This window comes from Hetaerina americana, unplaced genomic scaffold (assembly GCF_022747635.1).
Source record: "Hetaerina americana unplaced genomic scaffold, ioHetAmer1.1.p SCAF_26, whole genome shotgun sequence".
Lineage (NCBI taxonomy): Eukaryota > Metazoa > Arthropoda > Insecta > Odonata > Calopterygidae > Hetaerina > Hetaerina americana.
In genome coordinates this window covers 1,154,813-1,180,218 of record NW_027286830.1, presented here as the reverse complement: position 1 = coordinate 1,180,218, position 25,406 = coordinate 1,154,813, and the positions used below count along the sequence as shown (strand labels likewise).

The following is a 25,406-nucleotide window of genomic DNA, read 5'->3' as shown; positions in this document are numbered from 1 at the left end:
TCTCTGAAATTTTTTGAAAATACATCTATATTGTAGAAAGAGGTGGCAATATTTTTGCTTATTAGGTAAAGTGAATACTTTTGTGGTATTTTCCTAATGTTATATTTCATATAGATTTGTTGTGTGAAAACATATTGTTTAACAAATTGCTTGCTGGTCTTAAATTTGAGATTGTGTATCAGGCATTACTCTCTGCATAGTCATTCTGGTCACCATTATACATATTTGGAAAGTAAGTAGGTACTAAATAGAATCTAGTGCATCAATGGTGTAAAATTGCACCAATGTGTCTTTGAAAAAGATTAATAATACATCATGCTTATGAGACTTGGCATGGCCAAATCTTCGAGTAAGTACATTGTTATGTGATTCTGTAATTGAAAAACATCACTTATTTCAGTTAGTGCACTTCCTATTATGATTGATTATATGTTTGTTGAGTTAGAAGAGTCAATTCAAAACTGAAGAATTAAAAGGGCACCTGAGGGAACAAGTATGCATACCAAAGTGACTCTTGGCTTTGTGGATGTTCATTAATAATAAGTTTTTCCCTGCCCATGTCTCTGCTTTTCCAAAAAGAAAAGTTTGGAATATGTGAGGTCATGATGATTTAAATAGTATCTACAGGGCTGGGAAAAGGGATGCACGCTCACATGATCACCTTTTTTAGGGAAAGAGATAAAATTTTATTTGTGAAATACCAAAGGAATAAAAGCATGTGTCTCTGAGTGGTAAATATAAAATCTCAGTCATCAACAGTTCTATGTACAGTATCTGACTGAAGATGGGACAGTTGACAAAGATGTTTGCACTTCCAAGACATCAGATCAGAGTTAGAGAGCTAATTCCTTCCTGCCTCATGTGTTCACAGCCTTGGGAAATTTCAGGAGGGAAGACAACGTTGCTGTCCAAACATATTCTATGATGTTGGAGGAACATAGAGGGTTACAAATATGTGAATATGCTGTTCAGACCCTGCTATAATCAGATAAAATCTGGTTGTTTTGCTATAGGTCTGCATATGTGTATTTTATTCCTCTCCCTGTTTTCATTAGCCTTTTCAGTATGTACAACAAAAAGACCCAGGCTTGATACACTTATATTGAAAAAGGTTTCCACATGCTCTAACATGATGAGACTTAAATAATCAGTCATTAGAAACAAAATGCATGCACAAAAACATCAGTGACTATACGAAAAGATTTTCTGAAAAATAATTCTTGAATGGCATCATAAATCCTTTTAGCTTACTCAGGTTTTTACATAATTTTGGTTTAAGTTTTTCCTTATGCTATGCAATTTTATGTTCCCTGATTCCATTACTTCATTCCAATAATGCCGAAAGAAATCACAGGCATTTATTATTTTCTATTAAGGTATTCAAACCATTACAGGAAGGTTTTTTTAAAGGTCCCTAATGACTATTAACCTCTCATGAATGTTTATATTGTCTTTTCAAAATGAAAATTGATTATTTGAAAGAGAATATCCAGAAGATATGATGGGAATCTCATAAGGTCTGGGAGGATATGGATGAGTTATTATTATTATTACTATTAGTTATATTTACAGTAACTAGCTGCAGAATGATATGAAGATAAACATACTTTAGATGTTTATTTAATGAAATAGTGGATGTTATAAGACAAATTATCTTGAATTGGTATAGCAATAATACAATGCTAAATTTGTTGAGCCTTTAAACTAAAAACAGTGAGCATGTTGAAATATCTTTTCCTGAACAATTAATCACTGAGCACTTCTAAACTTAGAAGAATGCTATGTGGCTTTTTGATATAAGTGATGCGGTCATATATACAATAGAAGTGAACTTTTGGTTACCTACTCGAAATCTGCCATGAGGAAGAGTGATGTATTTGAATTCCACCACTGTTTATCTTCCCTGTATTTGTGTTAAATTTTCACTGAAGTAATTAAAGTGCACAATTACTTCTGACTGTTCCCATACATATCAAGTTCTTCTGCAGAGCAATCATTTTCTAACCTGAAGAGAATTGAAAATTCCTTTTGCAACACTCAGGGCCAAGGAATGCTGTCTTCACTGGTATTACTGAGTTTCAAACGTTCACTTCTAAAGAAAATTTGTTATACACTGGCATTTGAGGATGACATAACTGATATTTTTACCCAAATTGGAGTGCAAAATTGAGTTGCCTTTCAAGAAGTAAATGCAGATGTAAATAGTTCTAATTACTTTTTTTGATTTTTTTAAATTAATTATTTAATTTTAAACACATTGTATGAACAATAGTAATGATGTTAAATTTATAGTAAAGGAGAGGCTTCCAATATTAACAGATTTTTTAATTTGAGGATTTTCTGAGTTGAAAGGGAGATTTAGGTAGGATGCCAGACTGAACCCCTTTGTCTCTAAAGCAATTCACTGTTGCCATCATACCTTATGTATATATGTCAGAATATATATAATGTAATTTAATATTGTTTATTTAAAAAAAAGAGCTAAGTGTACATTCTCATGATTGCTTACAGGAACACATCTTGTTGAAAATGTTGCTGAAGATACTGATGACAAGGTAAGATCACTTTTAAAGAATTAATCACTACATTTTAATGTAGATAATTAAAGCTAAATCAAGGCATGTATCATGCTAGTCCTTTTAACTGTGGATGACTCTATTGAATGAAAACCTTTTTAAATATTCAGTCTTAAACTCCACTTCATCACGAGGGTCATTTTCATAAGAAAGTATTCAAATGGTATGTTCTGAACCCTGCATCTATGAATGTGTATATATCTTCTGTTCAAGGAATAGCACTTTGCAAGGAAATCACAATGCTGCAAAGCACATAGAATTCATTTTTTAGACAAAACATCTATGTCAATATATTCTGCCATTTTTACAATGCACCAACTCAATTGAATGTTGAGATTATACAATCAAGCTTAGGCAATTATTACCATGAAGAAGCTGTACTGGACAATCATCTCCAGAAAAATTCTCCCTTTCATTAAACCCACTAAAGAATTAACCACTTCTAAGCACTAAATAGGGGATTAATTGCTAATTGGTAGTCAACTCTTTATAGTAGGCTTTGGATAGAAAAACACAATTTTCCACTCTTTAGATTCTTTAATAGCAACTAGATTTTGTTCACTTGAAAATGGTGTAGTGCATCAATGCTAGTCAGCATTGAAGAATCTAAAAAGTGGGAAATTGCAAGTGTTTTTCTCTGTTTCTGTCATATTTTGATAACTGATAAATAAAATACACTAATTAGCTTAGCTCCTCTTTGAGGAAAACTGCAAAACCTTCATTTCATTTACATTTATTCACAGCTTACACCTATTGCACTCTTTCCAAAGCACCACAAATTCCATAATTTAAAGCTGCATCACAAAAAAGATGTGTACGGATTATAAAGTACTCCCCACACTAAATCAAATTAGGAATTAGAAAATGCTGGAAAATCAAATACCAAACAATTTAAATCTAGGCTGTCTGTCAGATATGCCAGTGCACCAGTCTCCACATCAAACCCTACACTAATACTTTGATAAGCATACTGGTAATGGCCACAGGAAACCAAAAGACAATCAACCCAGCATTCAAGAATGATGCAAACGTGAAAATACCATCACTTTGGACTTCAAACACTGATCAGTTTGAGGGATGATACATAAGATTAGAGTTTTTATTATGATACTATCATTTAATTTAATTAAATATTACATGAGTTTAATGAAGATGAACTAAAGCCTTAAGGGATTAAGGTAAATAATGACTGAAATTAATTATTTGACTTCTATATATTACTCACTGCTAATTTTAGAAAAATAATAATTATCACAAGCTGCTAACATATTCAATGTTACTATAGTAAAAGCAGCTTTATTTTCGTGCATATAGGGATACACTCTAAACTATCAATTTACTAAATACATAGTTATATTTCCTCTCAGTCATTATTTTTGGTGCCACAGATGCATGTAAGAAATGTTTTACTGATCCAAAATTCTTTCTATTCTATTCCATCACCAATTAATAAAAGGATGAAAGACAAAGAAGAGATGTCTACTGTCCATTTCCTCTAGATGAAACACAAAACTTACAATTTATTTCAAGCGTTCTCCAATCATTGCAAGATGTAGCAAATAATAATCCATCAATACTTATATACTTGAAGAAATTAGTGAAGCTGCTGGAAGAACAGAACAAAACCCATTAAATTTATTCGCTGGCTTTCATATTTGGATGTTTAAATGGATAAATGAACAAAAGCTTATAATAATACTAAAAAACCATCATTTGCATTGTATTATTTCCCTGATTCATTTCTGTTCCCTGGTGTGTCAATGCACTGCATATACTTCCTAGTACTCGGGCACATTGTCAAGGGTACACCAACCACCATGGTACTCCCTTCAGCTCACGGCAGATACACTTGTTTGGGTGATATTTTTCCATGCTTGGTTTTCCATTTGGTTTCACTTGCAGGTTGGTGGAAAAAGGTATTAAAACTGACAGCTAGACTTTCATATTTGTTCTCTGAGACTGCTGTATCGGACACACTGAAATTCAAAGGATGGCAACTTTTTGTGCCCTATCTAGCATTAATATTTCAGTCAAATTGATGTTTTGGGTCACCAAAGCTGATGTGTAGCATAGGTATATTGAGAAATGGGCCAAGGTTAAAGGAGCAATTGATGCCTTGAAATTTAAACTTGCATAAGGGAAGGACAAGGATTTATATCACGTGGATGAAAGGTGGAAAATGCAGTCAACATTCACTGGGCTTTATGAGTTTCAATTATATCTTCATAGACTAATAAAAATATTTTTCTAGCGATTCAAAACACGCATACAATAATAACAGGATTTTGGGCACGATGGCAATATTTGGTTACTCATTGTACTATGGCTGTTGTTTCTCCAAAAATAAATCAATAATAATGTATCAATGTAGGCAGAAAATTTTTCTAGCTTTCCCTAATGGCATAGTATTTTTTAGGTGCATAATGGATGCGAATTTCTACATAATTAATTTTTTGTGGCTAAGTCAGTTTATTCGAACAGACAGACACGTATTATATGTCATGGGGAGGTAACAAACCTTCATAATATTCGTATTTAGAGTACAATGGCCAGTATTAAAGAATAAACACAATGCAGCCAAACATTTCGCCTTCGAACGACCACCTTGCAAATCTAGCATAACTCATTCAGTGTAACAGTGTCGCCATCTCCTGGAAACGGTAATAATTATTTCAACCTTAAACACGGGAGTCTAAGTTGGAGCGTCGCACAGTAGCATCTCGTTTATTCAGGCAATGATAACATTTCTAAGTATTTAACCAACATTAAATTCGGAATATCAGGGAAGACGAATCGGCATATGGAAAATATGTCGCTGAAAGCCTTTGAACTAATTGTGACGCAAAAATTATCACCTAACGAGCACTTACTATGGTTTTCACCTTAAGTATCTATGTTTTAGTCAAGTCAACATTATTATTCCGACAATGATGGAATTATAAACACATTCAATTTTATTGAGTTTGGCTGATCACTTGAGCATTGCATGATGCGCTGGGGATGTAGCTCAGTGGTAGAGCGTTCGCTTTGCATGTGAAAGGTCCCGGGTTCGATCCCCGGCATCTCCACTTTTTTTAGCTGCCGGAATCACTATTTCCATTTGTACTCAAATTAAGAAAGTTCATTTCCACCAGTTTTACTGAAGACATCTGTTTTCCATGCATTTTAAATTCTTTCTAGTTTTCTTTTGCATTAGTCAAAAAACAGCACTTCGACCTTCACATCAGACTTGGAGCATTGATATTACCATTTGACCATTTCATACACCCAAGCCCTAGGTGGAGGAGAAACCACCTAAGCAGGAATCGAACCCGAGACCTCTGGATTGGCAGATGAGGACGTTATGCTGCCGCCACCGGGGCTGGCAATCTTAAATGATTTGGCATATATGAGGCCCCCAGGAATGGAATACAGAAAGAAACCAAGCGTACTGCCCCGCATTAAAACTGAAAATATTAATTAGAAAAATTCAATGCATTTTCAAAAAAATTATCTATGGGCATTGAGAAGATGCATCCTTTCAATATGCTTTGTGTCACAAATAGCAAAATGATTTGTGAACACTTATTTGCTTTTTTCTAAGTTGGATACCAAATTATGATGCAACTTGTAAATCATTCAGTCTAGTGAAAAACACACATAAAAGACAAAAACAAGGCTCAAGGGAATGGTTAAGGGTGTAGGTTCAACCTTACCTTCAAGCCTTGTGTGTTTCTATCTTTTTTTCCTATATCCATATCTATATAAAAGATAATATAGAAATATATGCAACGGGACACAGTCGGCTTAGTTTCGGTGGTACTTTATCATCAAACAACCAAATCAACCTGAAGTCTATTTGAAAGGTGATGGTAAATACAATTAGGCCTAGAACTAGGAGAACTCAACCCTGACCTAACAAACTGACCTTTGGACTAATAACAGTGCAATGTTAATATATATATATATATAAATATATATACATAATATATAGATATACATAATATATAGATATACATATATATATATATACATAATATATAGATATACATAATATATAGATATACATATATATATACATATATATATATACACATATATATATATATATATTAAACATACACACAAATACAGGTATATTTATGCGTTGACACAATTGCAAAATTCTTCACCATTGATGCACTTGGATCACATGATCTTTTTCTCGTAAGTTTTCCTTGGTCAGGTATTGTTTTAAAATCTATAGTCAGACTCACCTTAGTCAATCTTCATAGAGATGTAGAACATTTTTAGAATTTAGTGGATTCAGTTGTCTCTCCCTCTGAAGGACTATGAAATTGCAATTGACTGTTGATCTTTCTGCTATGTAAGTGCAAACCTTACATTTTTATTTCATCCTTTCTCAAGGCATGTCACAAAAATGTAAATTTTGGAAAATTTATACCAAATTTACTGAGAATTTCTCAAGCATCGTTCTTAGTAGCAGATTTAGAGGAGGTGCCGGACAGCTGAGGTAATTTGCAACATTATGGATGGATGAGAAAGGAGGAAGAGTGGAGAGAAAATGCGTCAGCATTAAGCAACTCTTAACGAAAGGCACCAAGGGGTCCACAGTTTAACATCCCATATGATGAACAGCGTACTCACTCAAAGTGCTCTCCACAAAGCACCTCAAGAAGGGCCGGGGTACCACTGAAAAAATCAGCCACCTTCAAGATTCGAACCTGGGCCCTCTGGGTGGAGAGGCCGTACATTAGCCACCACACTACCACAATCCCCAGCATCAACCTTTTTTAATACATTTAACTATTTACTCACTTTCTTAAATCCCTATATGCCAACTTACAATTAAAATCTCCATTATGAGATTCCAGGGAAAGAATTTGGCATACGCCAGTTTCCTTTGAGGCAATTTTGTAAGATCAATCTTAATTCATGGGCATATCTGATGATATCCTACCTTCCTCCACTGCAATAGAATTTCTCTAATTATGCCTTGTTTTGGCAGCGTAATAACAGCAGCAATAATGGCAGCTACATCTATTAAGCATTATGCCCATATATTAGAGTAAGAATGACAGTACTTAGTAGGGTCAGAGGATTCTTCAAGCCTATTTTCCAAACACTTTGGGCCTGGTTGCACTACCCGATTTGAAATGGTCTTTGGTGATTACCGAGCAGTAAACTACAATCAACTCCTTAACAGAGAACCAAGTCACAATAATAACTGGGCAGTCATTAGATGGTTTCTCATATGGGCATATTCTTGCCCAAGTATGACATAATGAAGAATGCATTCATAATTATCAAGCCTATATGAGAGAAATCAGGAGTTTTAAGTCAAGAAAGAATTAAATTTTTTCCCATGAACCTTAGAATGAAAGTGATGACAATTAAATGACATACAACATATATTTTTCACAGGCGTGATTTATATTTTTATAAAAACATATGAAAATAATACATAAAGAATTCCATGCTTGAAAAATTAATCAAGACACGCATTTAACTAAAATCACTAAGTTTGTATAATATGTTAAAATATTCACAGAACAGTTAACATGAAAATTTGGACCAATAAAATGTTTACAAAGTCAAATTGCCACTTCAGATGTCATGCCAATTTGATAAAAATTCAGTCAATATTTTTAAAATATCACTCTGGAATTAGAAGATTCAAATTACCACCAGTTTGAATGGAACCAACATATTTTTCTTCCAGGCCTCTAATTGACAGCACTTCTGATGGAAGAATAGGGCCTTTTTTCTCCTAAAAACAATAAAATAAATTATTTCTCTGCCAGCATTTTATGAAATGAATAATTGATAGTCTTAAAATCAAATCACAGAAAAAGGAATTCACTCAAACACAAATAAAACATTACTCTAAGGCTTAAACAGAGGGAAAAATATGTTTTAATTATTCTTCTTACTCTCATCATTGGTGCTCTCTCCCAATGTGCACCACCACAATTGTTGCAAGGCTTCACTGGAAACAAATCAAGACTCACTGTCCTGTTCCCACAGTCATGGCATTTGAAAAAACGTTTTATTGCATTCACAACCTTTGTGGCATGGCCTTGTGCTTTGCAATAATCAGATGCAGAAAATGCCAAATATTTGCACTGAAAGGAGTAATGGTTTATGAAAAATAGAGACACCATCAAACATAATCAACAATTAAGGCAAATGAGCATTGATTATCGAATGCATAGAAATAAATATTGATAAACTGACTGGCAGCAAGAAAAATACTCTTTGTCACATAAATTCAATTAGAGACATTACAATAGAAGGGATACAGTAACATAGAAATGGATAAATATGCTTCATAAGCGGAATAACACAGCAGAAACTGATAACTTTACATCCAAATACATGAGTTTTGATGCACTGGCAACACAGATGCATATAACCTTAGTACTTAGCCAAAGCAATGAACACATTAATTACAAGAGTTTTAAAACTACTATTGATTTGATGCAACTCTTACTCACTTCTTGCATTAACCTCTTCAAATATAAATAATTATTTGCCCTGAACCCGTAATTAATAACTCTGCGTATCTCATCTAGGATCTTCCGACATTACTCTTGCCATTCCATTTCTCTCTACACTGGATTTGTTAGGATGCCATCTCCTAAGTCTCCATTAATGCTATTCCATTTTTTTCCATATTTATTTCAGGTGTATTACTCATACCTGTAGAATGTTGGAAGCTTGTTATCATGGGCGTTTGCCTTCCTCAAGTTGTAGTTTCAACACCAGCACCAAACGAGACAACTCATCAATAACATTGTATCCATAAACCTCTCTAATGGACAGTGAATATTACATGGTTGCACTTTTCTTGCATTGAGAAATCTGTTCGTACAATGACCATAAGCTACTCATAGACAGTCATTAAAATAAAGAAGAATGGCATATAACAAACAAGACAATTAGCAAAAAGGTAGATAGCTACATTCCTGATGTCTATGATAGTTCTGGTCCAATTTTCACGGATGTGAGCAGAATGAATGATTTTTTTTTTAATTTACGCTTTTAAGTTTAAAAAAACCCCGGGAAATATTCCATGCAAAAACAGTGGACTGCTTATAACAATAGTATCCCAAAAACTATGTATCAATTTTCTTGTGATCATAGAGGTGTTAGCTTGTCTTCAGAATATTTATTAAAAACCTTCTCCATGGATGGATGGAATACCTGGATAATTGCTGTTGGAATGCAAGGACTACACTATTGAACCCCTATTTTTTTAATAAATGAATCTTTGAAATATGGAATATTTCCTGACCAATTGAAAATTAGATTATGATTACGTCAGTATGCAAAAATAAAGGAGTAAAAGCTGATATATATAACTAAAGACCAGTCTCTCTTTTGTCTAAATTTTCTCAACTATTGGAGTTATTTTTTAATTTTAGATCAATAGGATTTCAATATAAGTTAAGTAATTTCTAATTCGCAATATGGCTACCAAAAAGGCAGATAATTGAGTTCTTGCTAGGTTCCTGGATTTCACTCATGCCTCTGATCTTGTTGACCACACCCTCCTTTTTGAGTTAAGCTGAAAGTGTGTGTGCCAGAAATATAGTCTTGCAATGAACAAGATGTTACTTATTTGGAAGATCACAAATAATGCAAATTACATCAAAATCTGTAAAATATATTACCTTCACCCTCTTCACATAATCCATAGATCAGTAATTTCACACAAAAACCCAATGACAATGGGAGTCACAATTAATAACATTACCACACTCATTTAAAACAAACGATAAATTATGTAGTTTCAAACTGAAACTAAATAACCTCATTATGAAGTACTATTATCGATTGAAAGAATTTGTGAATGACAAGCAGTTGTAGTGCATTTTGTTTTTATTAAATACTTATATGTTTATGTTCTAGTGTTGAAATTGTACCCATATTTATACCTACATGACATGTATGGTCAGTGGAGAATAAAAATATCATTATTATTACTTTAGTTATACAGAAAACGATTTGAGGTTACATCACCATGACATGGGACAGTTTGGAATATCTGGTAACATTTTATATTGTGATATATGTATCAGTTCAACATATATTAGTCAACTTGCCATCTTTGTACATGCCATACTCTCTAATTAAAGAAAAAATGGAACGACAAACCTAACTAGATGACTACAAAATTCAAAATGAATGCTACCACACAGTATATAGGTAGGCATATGCATCAAACTATGAATCTATATGTATATATTTGATATGCATTCATACATATCTGAATCTATTCTCTCCGAACTAGAGGCAGTACTTGGGAAGCAATGACGTACCAAATTTCAATTAACATGCCTAGTGCCAATTAGCAGGCCATGAGAGTTGACGGAGATGTGTTCTCACCTATTCTTTCTATCACAAAGAGAAACAGATCAAAAATATAACAATGATTTTGGAGGATTATTTTTCTCACAGATTTCATTTCATGAATTTGACTGCCAGAAATCTCACCTCCCTAGAATATATAGTATTAAAATTTCCTGGATTCATTTGGGAGCTCCTCTACGGATAATGTGCCATTAAAAGAATCAAGAGCATTCCTATGAATGTAAAATGCAATTGTAGCACCACCTAGAGAGTTTGAAAATAAAAAAATGGCTCCACAGCAGTAGTGCCATATCCTGGGATTACAAATGAAAATGTTGGAAGTGTCTTCTTTGGATAGCCAGGGCCAAGTCTCTAGTACTCGTAGTTAGTAAAAAATGGGTACATACATGTGCATACCTGTACCTGACGTTTCAATTCATGGGTATCATACCTCTACATGAAGTTATTTTCCCTTATACTCATTATACCTTTCTGTTAGTATGATCCATACTATATTAACAAACAAAAGAGTATATTAACACAATATTATATTGACACTCAGTTAATATAAAAATGTGGTAACTAATCGAAGACTTATCCCACTGAGCTAAAATTAAATTAGCCTAACGTACTAATTTCAGAACTGTGTACCTTTAAGCACCTAACTGCTTTGCATTCAAGCTTAAATGTGTTCAGCATTTTTTCCTCCATTTGCTCCTTCTTTTCCAATTGGTGGAAGTATTTATCTTCAGCCTCCAAATCAGCAATTTCCAACAGTTCTGCATGCTTTGAGCCTTTCTCCATAATTTCCTTCATTTTTTCAGCACTGAATTTAAGAGATGAAGAGTTCTTGGAATCCTTTCCTATCCTGTTTGGCGACACATTTTGACTAGTTCCAACATCTTCCACTAAAAAGAAAAGTTTTTATAGCACACGAAAAGTAAAAATTACATTGGTTTTCAATCTAAAGTTGGATTAAAACAGTTACTGACTAAATATCTCTAATAGATATCATTCAAAGCTGCTAAATCTAAGATGACAAACCAAACTTGATTAAAAAATTACATTGGAACAATTTTCAAAGGGTAAAAATCATTTGCCATAACCAAGATTCTAACCAGAGTCCTTTGATGTCTGATCGAGTGCTTCAGCAAGTTAAGCCATTGAGGCATCCTCTAACACACTGACATTTTGGGGAGCTTTAAAGGAACAATATGTTATGACTTGGAAAATTGTAGCATTGTAGAGTGAATTTAGTGGATGACTCGGTCAAAATTTACAGTAGCGGCATCCCCTGCAGTTTCTTAGAAGATTTAAAAAAGATTAAGTACGGAACAGCCTGATTGTTTAAATTCCTTATAAAAATGAAACTCCCAAAATAAGGAAACAAAAGAATCGCTAAATCAGTCAAGATAAGTGTCAACCATTACATAATAGCAAACAAGAAAAAATGAGGGCTTAAAATAAAGTACGATTTGCAGTGAATGATAATTAGTAATAACAGTCAACACAAATGCACAATGGATGCCCTGATTGCTGTTTTAACTTTATCTCATAATCAGGGAAGCAAAATGAACAGGGGACTTCAAATTTATATAATTTCAAAATTTAACTGGTGACTAACTGTGATTTTCTTTCAGACTGTTGCAAAACCAGAGCTGTACTAGGATGAAAAGTACATCCCAAACATAAACTGACAATTGTAATTACAAATTATGATCTATCCAAATGTATTATATTCCGGCAACTACATTAGCCTTGGACAGTCTGGATCAACCAGATATTCTAGGCTTAATATTGAGAGTTTTAATAATGCATTAAAAATAGAGACTTGGGTGGAATTCTGCTTTTTATTTCGATGTTTCATTCCAACTTTTAAAGCTATATTATGTAAATTGTCAGATACCCCTGATGTGAGGTCAGATTATCGCAAAATGAAGAGACAGTATAGTCTCCTTATTAGGAAAATTAAGAGATCATACAATGACCATAAGCTACTCATAGCCAGGAATTAAAATAAAGAAGCACAGGCATATGATAAACAAAACAATAAGCAAAAGGGTAGATAGCTCAATTCCTGATGCCTAAGATAATTCTGGTAAAATGAATGCTGATTGAAAACAGAATAAATGAATTTTTTTAAAGTTTTTACAGAAATCCAAGGAAGTATTCCAAAACAATCAACTGCTCATGAAAATAGCATCCCAGAAACATTGTATCTATAACCCTGTAAACATAATGAGGTGTTAGTCTGCCTTCATAAGATTTCGAAAAAACCACCTCCAGTGATAGATGGAATACCTGGAATATTGTAGTTGGAATGCAAGGACTATCCCCACCTAACTAACTCATTAAATAAATGAATCCTTGAATTGTGAAATATTTCCTGACCAATTAAAAATTGTACCAGTACAGTTACAGTTAAAATTGTACCAGTATACTAAGATAAAGGTGAAAAAACTGAACTGAACAACTAGAGACAATATCTCTTTTATATCAATTTGCAAAACTATTAGAGTTGATTTTTTATTTCAGATTACTAGGGTGTCTGGATAAATTAAAAGTTATCTCTGATTCGGAGTGGCGTTATCAAAAAGGCAAATCTACGGAGTCAGCACTCATAAGTGCTTTCAATTCAATAACCTATTCCTTAGATAACCAGAATTTAGTCCTTGCTTTGCCCTTGGATTTAGTCCTTGGATTTTACTCATGCTTTTGATCTCGTTGACCACACACTCCTTTTGAGTAAAGATGGTAGAGTGTGTGTCAGAGGTATAGTCTTACGATGACAAAGATGTTACTTATTAGGAAGATCACAAATAGTGCAAATAAGATCAAAATCTGTAAAATATACATCAGATTGGTATCCTGTTAGCAAAAAGATCCCCAGGGCTGCACATTTAGACCCATCTTACTTTTGTTACTTATTAATGACCTATTATCAATAAATAAAAATGATCAAAGCATTAATTCCATAATATTTATTGATGATTCAAACTTTATAATTTCAGGAAAAAGTAACCAAAGACTTCTGGTTAAAACACAAAAGGTTTTAGACAGTATACATTCAACAGATTCAGGCGAGATTTAGAGGAAGTTTGTCATTATGAAAAAAACAAATTTGCACTGATCCGTGGAAAAGTGCAAATTAATTGAAATTGAATTGTGAATGAATTAATTAATTGAAAAAAGCAATTAGATGCATGTTTGGTGCTTCTTATAGGACACCATGAAGTCCTTATTAAAAAAATCAAATATTCTTACCATTCCATTGGTGTATATATTTGCTATGAAGGATTGGCAAAGATTTTACAGCAAATTATGTTGGCAATGCAGTAGAGTTCAGAAGTAGCACACACTGAGCTAAACTTATGTGAGCTTTTGACTATTTGGCCAATCATTAAATTACTGAGCATGTAATAACATAAAAATATTTATGTTTGCACTATTGCCTCCAGCATGAGATTCATTTCTGAATTGCTCTGCTTTACAAAGTACATTGAAATAAAAATAATTTTCAATAGCATTGAAAGTAATGATAAGGGTCTACATAAAGCCTAAAAGTACTAAAATGGAAGGTTTGACAAATCATGTGTTTTGCAGCTATCTTCTATAGTTCCGAAGAATTTCATAAGCAAAGTCAAAGTGTTTACATGGAGACATCACTGAGCCAAAACATTTTGTGTGGCATGCTGATAGTCGTCTTGTACCTACTGAGTGTCATCTCTAAAAAATTGCCGAACTTCTTAAAAGTTGAGTTGGTGAATCTTGATTAAAGACTGTGATCAAGTAAGTCAGAAATTGAACCACTAGTCTTCTTTAACAGACAGAATATTTAGACTTTTAGTTATTAAAATTTTTAACAAATAAATTATACCAAACACAAAAAAATGTCTTACCTTCTTCTTCTGCATCCCTACTCCTCTTGCTTGCTCCAACTGATTTGACTTCCTTTTTTACTGAATTTGGATTGTTCTTTTGTAGTGGACCATTTTTTTTAATCCATTGCAGGGCTTGAAGCTAAAATCAAATAAACAATTTTTTAGTTTAAGCACTACCACATTACACTTGTTATATGGAATTTTGAGAGTGAATATCAATGGTTTAAATAATGCTTCTTCATACTGTACACAAAATGTAAAATGTTGTGGTGTTTTAATTTTTGTTCGAAATAGTTTTATCTGGCATGGCTTTATTATAGCTTTTGATTTGTGTACTGACATGGATTTTGAGTGCTGTGTAATGGACCTACTTAAACTGCGGGAGATGCCGCAACAATAACCTTAATGGAGTCATCCACTAAGTGTGCATTACAATTTAAGTATTTCCAAGTGTAAAAATCATTCGCCTTGACCAGGATTTTGGAGTGTAAGAGGAAGCCTTGATAGCTTAACTGGCTAAAGCACTCGGCTGGACACCAAGCAAATGATTTTTACACTTGGAATTTTGTATTTTAAGGTGAAATATTTTTATATACATCATTGCTGGAATATATTATTCTGCTAGGCTTAAGAGATTACTTAGGGGAAGGACAACCATCCCCTTGAGAAAATATTTTGAGGATGCATACTGAATCCTGATTTCCCCACTTCCAGCACACCCATTGTTATGAGTGTGATAAATATGACATCAATGACATACTTGTGAACTAAGATCAATTTTAACAATTCATTTTTACTATGACCCATAATTCAAAAGCTGTTAGCACTTATCCTGATATTTTCTTAATCTTTAAAATCTTTTCTATTTTCCCAACTATTCCAGATTTTCCACAGTATCCAGACCTCTAACCCTAACCTCCTGGCTACATCAGAACATTAAATCAATTAATAGGAAGCATACAACATGAGCAGAAACAGTGAGTAACCAACCATTTATGCAGCTTAATTTATGCTGGAGACAACTGAAAGTGAATTACCTACCTTTGCTCTGTTTTTCTGTTTTTGATTGAAGGAACAGTCTAAGTCAATGCTCTCACTACCATTTGCACCTCTACCCAAAATTGGAGACAAAAATGTTTGAGATAACTTTGGACTTTGGATAACCTCGGATGGCGTGGCTTCAACTTTTTTCACATGCTTGCCCAAGGTTTGCATTATTTGAGATGGTGTGGCTTCAACTTTCTTATCATGGTTGCCCAATGTTTGCATTATTTGAGATGCTGTGGCTTCACTCTTTTTATCCAATTTACCCAGGCTTTCAAGGACACATTTACCTCTAGTGATGGTTTTTGATTTTAAGCTGAAACAAAGGAAAAATAACTATGCATAACAATTTTTATTTTAATTATTTTTTCATCACATATATTTTTAATTAGGTTAGAGCAAGAAATTATTTTCAACTCACACGGATGGAGAAGCCTTGGCCTGTGATGATGACAAAGATGCACTACCGCTGGGACTCTCCATCAACCTGCTCAATCTGTCAGCATCCTTCATTTGATGAGAAAAGCTAAGTCCTTTTGAAACTAATGGTACTTGCTGCTCCATTTCTAGCTTAGGACTATCAAAAAAGTCTGAAAGTTTTTTCAACCTCTGTTGATCTTTTGCTTTGTGTTTGCTGACTTTTTTGTCAGCAATGAAAGACTTTCCACCATAAAAGACCTACAAGGAAAAATAGAGAGCAGAAAAGGAGAGCTTAGGTATTTCATTCCCATGCAAATTTTGGTGTGTACCCAAATTGTATGGCAAGTCCAAGAATAATTTAAAGGTAAGCTGTAGGGACAAAGAGAAATAATTATATTCCAAGATGTTAAGTTGTTATAATAATATATCTCTACAGCATCTATGACAAAGGAATCTGGCCAGAAGACTTAGTGAGATCAGCATTAGTTCTTATTCTGAAAAAGGCAAAGGCTACATCATGTGAGGACTTCAGAACAATAAGTTTGATTTACCACGCAGCTAAAGTCGTTCGAAGGATGGCCAACAAAAGGTTAGATAGTAGGGCAAATGATTACTTAGGGGATGATCAGTTTGGGTTTAGGAAGGGGAGTGGCATGCACCATGCCATAGCAGTTATGAGATAACTAATTGAGAGGAATATAGAATACACCCAGGAGGTATTTGCCTGTTTCGTAGATTTTGAAAAAGTGTTTGATAGAGTTAATTGGGAAAAACTAATGAGTATATTGAAGAAAATAGGAATAGATTGGATGGACAGGAGGCTTATCCACCACTTCTACATGTCTCAGACTGCTCAGGTGCAAGTGGGGAATAGAGAGTCCGGATGGGCAGTTTTGAGAAGAGGTGTAAGGCAGGGTTATCCATTATCACCGGTGGTGTTCAACGTATATGTGGAGGAAATGATTGAAGAGGTCTGGAAAGAATTGGGTATAGGAATGATAGCCGGCAGGGAATTCATAAAATTACTTGCTTGATGATCAAGTTTTAGTTTGATAGATATGGGATGAGAATCGATATAAATAAAAAAAGGGTAGTGTGATTTTCCAGAAAGAGAAAGGCCAAGGTTAACATTAAAATAGGAGGGCAAAAACTAGAACAGGTTGAACAGTTTACGTATTTTGGAAGTGTTTTGGACCAAAATGGTTAAAGTAGTAGGGATACAAGGAGAAGAATTGTACTAGACAAAGAGTCTTTCACAAGGAGGAGGGAGATGATGACAGGGACATTGAATAAGGATTTTAAGAAAAGATTAGTCAAAAACCGTGATATGGGGCCTAGTTATAAACGGCATGGAAACATGGTCACTGAAACAGCAGTAGGAAGTAGATTGGAGGCTTTTGAAACATAGGTGTGGAGAAGGATGGAGACGGTGAAATGGACCAAAAGGAAAACAAAGTGTTGGGTATGGTGGGGAAGGAGACATTTCAGAAGCTTGAGGAGAGAGTACCCTCTATTCTCGGACTGAAAGCATTGAATAAAATGAAAAAAATAAATCTGCCTCGTTAGGTATTAAAACAAACATTATGTTCAGGTAAAACAGGTAAAGCTGAGAGAGAGCTGCAAAACAGTCAACAGCAACTGTAGGAGTTCTCCTAGCAGATCTCCAGCCTAGCTTTAAGCCTTGAAAGAATTTTTACAGTCACTCCAACCAAAAAATCACCATATAACCTGCATTGTAGAACAAGATACAGAAGCTGGCATACTACCTTGATCAAAAAGTTCCCGGAATAACCACCGTGTGGCGCTCCCATCGTTCCGATTTGAGTTCTGTTTTTTTTGTTAAATTGGTACATCTGTTGTTGATATTCCCTTTAAATCTTAGTGTCATAACTTGACATTTGCAAAAGTTACGTAGCCAAGAGTACATCTATCTCTGTGTGTGTTGGCGATTTTTTACAATTTCAGAAATGGATTTAAATTTGCAACAACGAACTTGTATTAAATTTTGCGTAAAAAACGGATTTAGTGGCGCACGGACGTTGGAAATGTTGGAAAAGTGTTTCGGCAACGATTCTCAAAAAAAACGGTCGTTTACCAGTGGCACGAGCGGTTCAGAAGTGGTCGTGAGTCAATCGAAGATGATGAACGCAGTGGCAGACCATCGACATCGAAAGTCGGTGAAAAAATTGATAAAGTAAAAGAAATGTTGGTCAATAACCGCAAATTAACCATCAGAGAAATAGCGGAGGACTTGAACATTGCCTATGGATCCGCCCAAGACATTGTGGTTAATGATTTGGGTTTCCGTCGTGTAGCAGCAAAGTTGGTGCCAAAAGACCTCAATTTCATGCAAAAAAGAGACCGTGTTGACGTCGCAAAAGACATGATTTGCGAGGCTGAATCCGATCCCACATTCATCAAAAGGATCATTACTGGAGACGAGACGTGGGTTTATGAGTACGACACGCAATCCAGACATCAGGCAAGTGAATGGCGTTCACCAAATGAGCCGAGACCAAAAAAACCACGTCGTTTTCAGTCAAAAAAGAAGGCAATGCTGACGGTTTTCATGGATTACAACGGTGTAGTGCATCATGAATTTTTGCCAGAAGGCCAGACAGTAAACAAAGAGTATTATTTGGGCGTTATGAGACGTTTTCGTGAAGCAATTCGCCGAAAGAGACCAGAAATGTGGGCAGAAAACTCGTGGATTTTGCACCATGATAACGCACCGTCGCACAGTGCTATCATTATTCGTAATTTTTTGACGAAAAATGCAACAAATACCATCCAACAGCCACCGAATTCACCTGATTTGGCTCCCTGTGACTTCTTTCTGTTCAATCGAGTTAAAAAACCATTACGGGGAACGCGTTTTAGCAGCCGAGAGGAAGTAATGGAAAAATCGCAGGAAGCACTGATGGACCTACCGAAAACCGAATATAAAAAAATGTTTCGAGGATTGGATCAAGCGCTGGCATAAGTGTGTTGCAGTCGATGGGGATTACTTTGAAGGGGACAATATAGATTTAGATGAATAAACTTGTATTTTTAATTTTCTGAATAAATTCCGGGAAATTTTTGATCAAGGTAGTATTTATCAATTCCAATTTAATTGAGTATATACTGTTTATATATTTTCCCCACTGACAATAACTAAAGCTTGAGGGCATTACTTAACAGATGCATTTTGAATAATAAAATAAGTATAAATAAGGACCCAATATATGGTAAATTGATAACAATGAATAAGCCAATCATTAGAAATCAAATTATCAATCAGATAAGCAAACACTGAATGCAGCCTGCAAAAGCTGTTTACCAATAACATTTTGTCATTTGGGTACGCTGCAAGATACTTTGAATAGGAGAAGGGTGAAATATGAAATAATGATGGATGATGCTAATCAACAAAAAGTATGTTAAAAATTAATAAAGAGCATTACACTCCCTTGGAATAAATTCCAGTTGGAGTTAGGAAATGCATTAATAGGAGGGATATATTCAACTTACTAAAATTTTCATGCAAAGCAGAGTCAATGATAACACACCTGATTTATACAAAATTATCATATAATAAAACAACCACTTAAAGGACTACTATAGGAAACAAAGTTTATAATTACATAAAAACAAATAATATAAAATCACTCACTGGTTTTGAACACAATTCTATAGGAAATTCAATACAGATTGTGTACTTTCATAAAAATTAGTTTATGCATCCTTCAGGGACTGAAACAGCTTCGTGTAAAATTATTACATCATTTAAATTAATTATTCCATTAAAATGCATACAAAATATGCTGGGGCTGCCCATTCACTTGAGTAAAATAAATGTTTTCATAAAATCACATATTTAAATCAAGATTCTGCTGTAGTTGAAATCAAGAAATAAATAAATTCAAATATAAATAAATAAACAATAACAAAAACAAAGATTAAAAATTAGTACGAATAATGCACACAGTTAAATAAAATGAAAATATTTCTCATTCCTACCCTACTGCCAATGGCATGTACCTATCTGTAATCAAGGTGACAGCAGACAAAAAATTTAGTATGTGTATTTTATACAAGCACAAATGTGTGGATTTTTAAAAATAGGAATAAGGTGCAGAATTTTACCAATGCTTCATATCACAGTCATTTTTACAAAACAAAAATCACTACAACAGAGAAATTATTTTTAAACAGGTGATAACTAAATTACTACTCTTAGTACATTAATGAAACAATCACATGTACTGATGTGATTAATATGCACCTACATGATATAAATGACAGGCAAAAAACATCAAATTGAAGTTGATTAGAGTATTTTTCACTCATAATGCTTTAATAATTTTATGTCAATAACGCAGTTGCTAGTAAAGAGAATTTACCTCATTTTTTCCCAGAATCTTGTTCTTCAAGGCCTGCAAACTCCCTCCAGTTGGAGATTGAAGCTCTGATCTTTGAGAATATTTCCTGTACTCTGTCTGCACATGGTACACACAGTACTCACAGTCACCCATATTGACAAATGCAGTACATTTCTCTCCATTCTTTTTCCTTAAAAAATAAGTTTTTATGGTGGTTCTATTCAAAACAATCAGCCATATCAAAGTTTTCAACCGTCATAATTCCCACAAAATGAATTAACTCTGTTATACAGGGCAGGGTAAATGAAAGCATATCGTGTGGGATTATTTTGCATGCAAAATAATTAAAATAAAATACATAATAAATTAGAAATATTGACTCAGCTACTTCCCTGTTGTTTAAGTCCTACTCATACAATGACTTTTCAATTCGAGAAAAAGCACTCTTGACGAGTCATCTAAGCTCTAATAAGCCATCAACTTGGGAATACACTAATTCAATCAGCAATTATCCAGATAGGAATCTAGAGGACCTGGATCCTTGGACCTAATATTTTCTGGCCCAAGTTCATGAGAAAGGCCTTTCTTCAGTTTTTTGCCAAAAGTATGGCAAGGTTCCTCGGATATCTCTTCACAGATTCTATAGGGAATGTGATTTGTGGATGATTGAACACTATTCCATACAAAATATTCACCACCATTCAGATAATATTTAACAAACAACAAATGGCCTGTGGCATGCCTCCTTACATAAACGTAGAAAAATTATTAACATAACATTTCTTTATGAAGTACTGCATAACAAGATTGATTCCTTAGAACTCCTAATTGCAAAGTCATTCAGAGTACCTTCACATAACTAAAGGCGGGAAGCATTATTTGAGATATCATGCGTGAAATTACACTTACTACTCACCTATAAGGCAGATTATGAGAGATGCCCAAACTTGTAATTATTATGACCTATTTTGTATCTCACAAGGATTCCTTTAAGACACGTCATTAAAAATACCTGAAGAATTTTAGAATGCAAACTATTGCTGTATGGTTACCTGTAAATGCAAATAAGTTGCTCCTAATGCCCATTGGGTAAATTTTCTTAACTGATGCCACAAGGTCTATTTAAAGAGAAGTAGTAGTTATTATGATAGGCGACTGACAGATAAGGTCATTTGTGCCATTAGGGATGGATGGGATGTGCCATTAAGGAAGGGTGGAGAGAAACCCGGCATCGGTATTAGTCTACTCTTGTCGAAAGGCACAAAGGGGCCTGCAGTTTTATGTCCCATCTGACGGATATCGTACTTAAGTAGGAAAGTAGGGATTAGGATACCACTGAAAAATATTTGTTGTCTCCAAGATTTGAACCTGGGCCCTCTCAGTGGAAAGCCTGTACGTTAGCCTCCGCACCATCCCAATCCCCTTACAGACTACAACTAACATGTATAATTTTTACCATCATCTGGCCAATAACAAATACTACATTTCTTATGTTCTGTTTCCATTTTTTTAAATTTGGAATTTTATTTAACATGAATATTTTGTCTACATTAATTATTCTAACTAGGCATGTATACCATCTGAAGTATTTCATGCATTGCCAATCAAGACTTCTTAAATTATAAACTATATTTTAATTCTCAATAACGAGTATGTATATTTCTGCAATTTGAACACAAAAGTAAATGTTTTTTATAATTGTGGAACTAATCTGTTTTTGCCTTTACTTTGTATAAGCGTTATTCCCATCAGTAAATATCTAAACATATGCTGGCTGCAAAATAAAGTAGTCACAAAAGTAATGGATTTTATGGAAAAGTAGCAGCTGTGGGCATTTGATGAAAAGGGAGGATATTCAAGAAGTTACAGAAAGAAAGTGACATGGGATGGGGCCTAAAGTAAACGTTTTTAAACAGGCTGAAGTATAATATTTATACTAAATATGTAAAAGCCCATTTACACACATTCTAATTGGGCTAAAATTTAAAGAAATGGTAACTGATTTTCAGTAATGACTATCCTAAAAAGTAGTGGCACTATTACTAGGGTTTCACCATTGAATACAATTTTAATGATTTATCACTAGAATTAAATCCATTGCTCCTTGTAAAATAATTTTGTGAACCAATATTAATATGCTAAGGTATATTGGATCCTATGCTCATTCCCTCTATTTTTTTGGGAACAATTCAGCTTTGCGCCTCAATAAATTAAGTTACTTACCATGATTTACAGTAACCAAAATCTTTTGAAGTGCCAATCACCATAATCTTTTGGGCGTTATTAACTGACAGGGTTGCTATAGAACCAGAATCCCTGTAAAACACCATAACCACAATATTATCAATAGTTAAAAAGTTAAGAAATTTTGAAAGAGCAAAATAAGTCATTAACAATGGAAGACATTCAAAGTATACCTGTTATTGAGGACGCTTGGGTTAAGGATGCCTATTACTGTACCCACAGGGTTTTTCCAGTGTGCTTTAAATGATCCACTAAATAAAAACAAAGACACCTTTTTTAACCCAATTTTCAAATCACTGAGGGTTAATACTGAATATTGTGATCCCTGCAAGCACAAAAACATTTCTAAATTGCGATACTGCCAAGTTTATACTTTCGATAACTAGGTAATTTTGAGATTTCCTTTTTCCCTACCTTTTGAGATTTCTGGACATTAGATTTTTGAACAATAACTCCAATTGTCACCCAATCAGCATCCAAGTCACCATTGTTGATATGATTTTGAATGAAAGACATAGTAACTAACTTCCGCCCAACTAACTTATCTTGCATGGATGCAGAAGAGACTAAAGGGTTTCTGCAAATTGAGACAATATAAATGCAACTCGTTACAAAAGCCATAATCTACCAAATCATAAGGAATATCACAGTAAAACATACATTATTCTGATGCCACATATTGGATCAAACTTCAATTTACTGATATCTTTTGAGCTACTGCTAGCAGGTGCAGCAAGTTGGCCCTTCTCTTTCCATGTTTTGCTCCGCCCAGTGAATTCGGCAACAGGCAATAGACGTTTATCTTCATCTTGATTGTTCAACATCGATTTGACACACTTCCCGTAATCATTCAGACGCTGTTGATCGAAATATTTGTTGTCTTCATCTTCGGACGAATCGGTTTCGCCTGAATGAACCACACTAGATACATCTTTCTTGCTAAAAAGATCCGTAAGTCGAAGGCGACTAGTTTTCTTCTCTTTCGCAGATCCCTGGTCTTTCTGTTGTTGTATAGATTCATCGCTCGTCTCAGCAATGGGATCAATGACCTTTACTAGAAAAATAAACCAATGCCTTCACTTTTTACTTGTTGTATCGTAGAATTAATGCTATAACAAACTTGTCATATTAATACCATAAGGTCTAGCTTGGCATACCTTGCACCCCACGGTGCTGTGGCTTAACTATTAATCGCATACTGCACTTACCATCCGTACTTATGTCCACAAAATCGTCTTCAAGGAGGTTACCAAGAATTTCCATGTCATTGTCAGAGTCGCCGAGATCCTGGCCATTTGATTCTGTCAAAAACATTAAATCCGTCACTTAAGAAATAATAATATATTTAGAAAGGATTGCATAATTTTCACTTGATATAGCTATGTAAATTGCATCATTCTAACAAATATATGACAATCCCAACTAAATTAACCATTGCGGTCAACTTTGACGAGAATTATTCAATATCCGTGGCAGAAAGCAGCATGTTTTGCCATACAGGAAACTTTTATTTTTAAAACATTTTTAATACCTTGATATTCTTCAGTCATAATTAGTAATAAGTTAACAAGAAAAAATTCTATTCTTCAACTTTTCCACAACAATTCCTCGAGTTGGCGCCAGTTGGATCAACTAGTAGCACTGCATAAGTCATCTTATAACCACATAAAAAAGTCTGCATCTGTTTGATGAGCAAAATAAAGAAATGATAATACTAAATAAGACAAAATTAAAGTTTACATGATACGTTAACGCAATAAACTGCAGTGTATCTCATGGCTTTTTGGTGAATGTATTGGTATGTAAATGACTTACCGAAAAGGCGCGTATAACAAACTGTCCTTTTCACTATGTCCTAAAGTGCTCGGCTGATATTACAAATTAATAATGATGTAATTTATTTACTTAAAAAACCAATTACTAATTTTATGATTATTTAACAATCTTCACAAGAATAATAAGTCCTCTCTATCAAAGTTTGTTTCTGTAAGGTTCTATCAACGTTCTACGAAAGTAAAAGTGTACCTTACATATCTACGAATTAATCGAATTTTATGGAAATACCTCTTAACTCCAGCCTCATATCTTAACTGGACTAACTAACTAGATATTTGTATCTATGACGTTCGATTCCCAGAGATGTACATCTGACTCTATAGATTGAAATGTTCCACATTGATACCCTTCATTTGATATCAATTGGGCGTAGAAAGTATTCATATAAACTCCAGTCACTAATCGTATCTTTAGTATCCATCCTCTTGATTTTAATATTGCATATTTATATTTTCAGGTGTAGGAGTAAGTCTTTAATGAGAAGTATATCACTGTGCATATAATGATAAATAAATACATGTTTCGCTATTTGGATTTAAATAGCTGGAGCAAAAATTATGATTATTTAATCGCATTATTGAAATAAATACAATTTTTTCAAAGAATCTGTATGACTAGATTTTTCTCGTCATTCTTCGATCATCTCGCGTATCCGTCTTGTGTATTGGCCGCCCTGCACAGGTTGACAAAATCGACAAAACACTGCG

General features: G+C 34.1%; 1 protein-coding gene and 1 non-coding gene across 2 annotated transcripts; one reads left to right on the top strand and one right to left on the bottom strand.

Annotated features, from left to right (window-relative positions):
* The first annotated feature begins 5,572 nt into the window (after positions 1–5,572).
* TRNAA-UGC (transfer RNA alanine (anticodon UGC)) lies at positions 5,573–5,644 on the top strand. Its single transcript has one exon. It is a non-coding gene; the product is annotated as a tRNA-Ala (tRNA).
* Positions 5,645–8,137: 2,493 nt separating this feature from the next.
* Mcm10 (minichromosome maintenance 10 homolog) lies at positions 8,138–24,148 on the bottom strand. The gene is made up of 12 exons (XM_071586798.1): positions 24,072–24,148; positions 23,524–23,917; positions 23,278–23,440; positions 23,037–23,188; positions 22,843–22,935; positions 20,641–20,809; positions 16,257–16,513; positions 15,833–16,151; positions 14,810–14,930; positions 11,562–11,818; positions 8,489–8,680; positions 8,138–8,325 (listed from the first exon to the last, which is right to left on the bottom strand). The coding sequence occupies exons 1-12, from the start codon at positions 24,124–24,126 to the stop codon at positions 8,212–8,214; spliced, it is 2,286 nt and encodes a 761-aa protein (XP_071442899.1). The 5' UTR covers positions 24,127–24,148; the 3' UTR covers positions 8,138–8,211.
* Between the last annotated feature and the right edge of the window lie 1,258 nt (positions 24,149–25,406).